The sequence below is a fragment of the Poecilia formosa genome, unplaced genomic scaffold, assembly GCF_000485575.1.
Source record: "Poecilia formosa unplaced genomic scaffold, Poecilia_formosa-5.1.2 Scaffold269, whole genome shotgun sequence".
Lineage (NCBI taxonomy): Eukaryota > Metazoa > Chordata > Actinopteri > Cyprinodontiformes > Poeciliidae > Poecilia > Poecilia formosa.
This window is the reverse complement of record NW_006800208.1, coordinates 855,145-859,824: the sequence shown is the minus strand read 5'-3', so window position 1 is coordinate 859,824 and position 4,680 is coordinate 855,145. Positions and strand designations below refer to the sequence as shown.

Here is a 4,680-nt window from a genome sequence, read left to right as displayed (position 1 = left end):
GCAGACCATTACAAGAACAAAGAAGAGTGTTCTGTCAGGTCAGCATAGGCTGTCAGATTGTCATACGCTTAGCATGAACTCATGGCAATATCTGTCAGACAAGTCATTACCATGTAATTTTATTTATGAATAAAATCATGACGTAGATCATCATACACTTTGTTATTAAAAGTTGTATGGGATGCTGACTTAGCAGTTAAGTTGGTTAATGAGTTTTACACGGGCATGTGTTGTAGTTGACTGCAGCTGCAGCTAGACCCTGCCTTAAATACACTTTGAAACCACGGCAACACATGTATATCCATATAGTTATCATTGAAAACAATTTAATGACTTATTTTCGTCATAACTTGTTTGCGTATGGTGAACTGACAACTCCTCTGGCGGTTGGACTTATTAATGCACATCTAGGCATGGTACTCACTGCACGTATGCTATTCTGACAGTGTATGGTAATCTGATAGAACAACGGCTCTCGGTGACACTCCAGTCCTATCTAATAAGTAAAAAGAATCGGACTGTTCCTGAATGTCACATCACTATATTGCAGACTTTTGGACATAGCGTTGTCCCATATATGCGACAATTCAGTCAACATCTCCGCACAATAATTCAGCACAGTGAGTGACTTTTTCATCACAAATGTGTCTCTATACAGCTAGTTTAGCTAACATCACGTTAACGGAGCTTAACTTCTTTGAGCTACTTTTCTAAGTGACGAAAAAAGTTAGACATTGTCCCCACCGTCTGTGAAAGCAAAGCGCTGCTGAGTTAGCTGTGGCCATCGGATTTCTTATGATTTATGCAGCATTATTCTATTACTGACAATTAGACAGACATCTTCTGCCGCTCAGAGAAAACAACCGCGCATGTCTCAGAGTGCTGTGTGCGAGTGAAAGGTGGGGAAGGGAGTAACAGAAAGTCACGTTATTGCTTGGATTTTAAGTGGTGCGTTTTGCATCCACTGAAAACAACAATGTTAACAAATAAACTGGACAGTATGCTGTACGTTTAGTGATATTTTCACAGTTGCGGTCTCGACTGGTCTTGAAATAAAATGCCGAGTCCTCAGAGCCTGAGACCGAGACAAGACCGAGACCAAATGCGGTCGAGTCCGAGACCATCAAAAAATGGTCTCGAGACCAAGACCGATCTACAACACTGCTGAACCTTCAATATTAAATACGGAAACAAAGTTTATTATCTAGTGATGCATCAATAAATCGGCTCAGATTTTCTTCTTTTTGGCCAAAGGGCCGATAATTACTTGGAAAACCGATTTTATCTCTCTGCAAAGTTCTGAAACTCGGCCACTGTCCTGACTGACTGACCTACCCATATCTGGACGTCACCACAATGTTACCAACTCAACTGACCAGCAACAATTGCTGATTTTTTTAACAGCTTTATTTTCTTTTTTTTTCCATAATGGAACTGAAGTAGTTTATTTTATCTTAGAAATGTATTTTCCACTTGGATATTTCCAATAAAAAACCTCAACCACAGATGTAAGAATGACTAAATAAACCATTTGTGTTTCCCCCTCCAGCTCAGAGCCCCAGAGTAGCCTACCCTACAGCTGCATCCAGCACTACTGTTACTGGAACGTTGAGTTTCTTCAGGGCCTCTGCCATATGCCGTCTTTAACAAAAGGAGAAAAACACAAAATCATTTAGTGTCCTCTGAGAAAGAAACTAGTTCTCGCTCTACTCCACTCGCTCACCCTGCGGCGTCAGGCTGCGATTCGGTAACGTAGACAGAGAAGCGCTTTTTCTCCGCCGCAGCTTTCTCCAGCACCCGCAGGACCACTCTGGAGTACGAGTGAGTCAGGATTTTCTGAGAAGATTTGCAGGGGGAAAAAGGCACGAGGTGAAGCGAGCGCAAAGAGCAAGGAGACGAGACCGGACCGGTACTTACAGCTCCGTCTTTGATGAAGGTGTGACAGAGCTTAGCGACTTTGTTCCTGGACATGGAGATCTTCTCTAGAAATAGTTCTCCTCTTTCCTCCATCACCTTCTTACAGCGAGACAAATCCTGGAGACAGAAACGCCGTTACGGAGCGCAGAGACTGATCTGGGTTAAGAGTTTTTATTTTAGAAAAACATGGATCAGTGGTGACCCTTATGAGGAATTATTGGCCTTTTAAAATCACACCAAAACAATATGGAAGAAAATGGCAACTGGCAAATATGACCTTTCTTGGAAATTAGCAAGACCAAAACCCAAAACCCATCTCACATTTTCTATAAAACATCTTGATGAGTAAAAGGCAAAGCTTTTTGGAAGATGTCCTCCAATTAGATCAGATGATAAAATAACAGTATTTTAGAAAAAATAAGCAGACGTGGTGGAGGTAGTCACAACCTTCTGTTATTCATAGAGTCTAGCATGATCAAGTGGCTAAAAATCAAACAAAAAAAATCATGAAGTTGGTCTGGGACTTTAACTCATAAATTTGGATTATTTAATGACATAGATTATAATGTCTTAAAAATATTAAACATACAAATATTCTATCTGGAATCTTTATATTTTTCATGTTTCTGGAACGCCCATATATCTGACGCACAGTCGCAAGTAACAGAGATGGACGAAACAGCTGCTTCTCCCGGCTCACTTGGGGGGTTATTTCTGCTTCAAAATGATCTGATTGGACGCTGGAAAACACTTGATGTGCTAAAAGTAGTTAGCATGTCAGTGAAGCTACTCAAGCCTAAAATAGCATCTCAATGCTAAACACGTAGCAGCAGCACAGACGTCCCCAACGCTAATATCAGCGTCCACAGCCAACATTTTCTAAAGAAGGATTTTTTTTTCAAAGAAGTTCCATAAATGATTATTCTGACAGCTGAATGGGTATAATAACACTTTGCACCAGTATAGTGGTTGAATAATCCAAATAATAGATTAAAAACAATAAATATTTCTGTTGAGCTCATATGTCTATATATTTAATAATTTAGCAGCAAAGTGGGGTTTTGAATTTGAAGTGTTGCTTATTTTGTAAACATGGTTTTAGATTAAAATCTGATTAATTACAGATCCTGCAATTAATTCCATTAAAAATTTCAATTTAGTCCCACAACTAATGTAAAGGTTTTGAAGTGGCCTAATCAAAGTCTGAATTTGTTTCCAGTTCAGATACTTAAGTGGGCATGCTCAAAAACGTAGCTCATAATGACTCCACAGTGACGTAAAAACCTGCTTCACGCTGTCAGTTGTCAGACACTTAATGGCCGACGTTACTGCCTAGTTATATTTATGCCTTGAGTAAAATCATCACTCTCAAACTGAGGTTTGTATTAACTGGGATTATCTTTTATGGAAACTGAATTCAGTTCATGCTCTTAATTAAGAGCATCAACATTAAGAGCAAAAACAAGAGAAATCGGCAAGCAAGTCAATTTACATCGCTGTAAAATTTTTGACTTGGATTTATTTCTACAGCAATCTGGTGGCAGGTGGATCAGATTTGTTGGTGATGCAAAAAAAACCGTGAAACAAGCGTCACCTGATGCTCCAGAGATGTGAGGCTTATGAAGCGCAGGAACAGCTCTCCTCCAGAGGACACGGCCACAGAGGAGTCCTCTCCCATCAGGCAGGCTGTGGCCCACGTCAGGCTCTCTCTCAGACCCAGGATGGTTTCACCTGGACGGACGGACGGACATTCAGACTGAGCCAAACACATTCACATCACGATTAGAGCTGCAGCTAACTGTGATTTTGACCATTGATTAATCGGACAGAAATACAACAAAATACGCACAAAAAAACAATTCAATATAAGTCAAAAGTTTTAAGTAAAAAAAATAATAAATTGCAATAACTTAGCATGAAAGCTTGATCATTTGTACCAAAGGTTGCATCTGCAGCTAAAAAAAAAAAATACTGTCTAGTAATCTGTTCATTATTTTGGGGGGATTAATAAATGGTTAACAAAGGGTGCTTAATATCTTCTTTAACAGACTTTAAGCCAAGAGAAGCTAAAATTGCTGGGGTTGCTAGATAACATTGCAGTATCCTCAGATTATGACTTCATTATCTGAAGGTTTTTGGAACAGCTCATTTTCCAGACATCAAAATACATTAACTTACTGCCAGAAAACAGCTGGGTGGATTTTTTAAGAACTTAACTTGTTTTTTAGAAACCTAAAATGGAAGTATAAAAACATGCAAAGAGTGAATTTTGCACAATAGTTCCCCATTAAAATAATAATCACTGTTGTTAAAGTGAAACAAACTGACTGACAAACTAACCTGAAGATGTTGATTTCATTAAGTTTTTTATGATTACATAAGGTAAGGTAATTTTATTTCTATAGCACATTTTCAGCGACAATGCAATTCAAAGTGCTTTACATGAATTAAAAGGAAATACAAACAAAACAATAAACCAAACCAGAGAGCAAACCCTCTTTCCTTTGGTTTGTAAAGTGACTATTAAATGTACTTTTCCAGTGATCATCTGAAAAACCCACCTTTGTCTCTCTTGAGGAACTCTAGCAGGGTGCGGATGGCTGCCACGGCAGAGGCCATGTCCGGGTCTTTCCTCATCTGAGCCCTGAAGTACTCCACCAGTTCTGACCAGAGACCACAAAACGGACAGACAGATTCAGCATCACCGAGAATCACACGGAGCAGGGGACGGAACTCCAGGAGAAACTCACCTTCTTCATTCAT

At 39.4% G+C, this 4,680-nt stretch overlaps 1 protein-coding gene across 2 annotated transcripts in view; it reads right to left on the bottom strand.

Annotated features, from left to right (window-relative positions):
* Nucleotides 1-4,680, bottom strand: part of eif2b1 (eukaryotic translation initiation factor 2B, subunit 1 alpha) — a 5,966-nt gene extending 1,286 nt beyond the window's left edge. For both annotated transcript variants that reach the window (XM_007570860.2, XM_007570862.2), the window contains exons 1-6: nucleotides 4,668-4,680; nucleotides 4,479-4,580; nucleotides 3,512-3,648; nucleotides 1,918-2,034; nucleotides 1,724-1,836; nucleotides 1,573-1,641 (exon numbers count right to left, since the gene is read on the bottom strand). In XM_007570860.2, coding sequence (XP_007570922.1) covers nucleotides 1,573-1,641; nucleotides 1,724-1,836; nucleotides 1,918-2,034; nucleotides 3,512-3,648; nucleotides 4,479-4,580; nucleotides 4,668-4,680 — 551 coding nt within the window. The remainder of the gene's footprint in view (nucleotides 1-1,572; nucleotides 1,642-1,723; nucleotides 1,837-1,917; nucleotides 2,035-3,511; nucleotides 3,649-4,478; nucleotides 4,581-4,667) is intronic.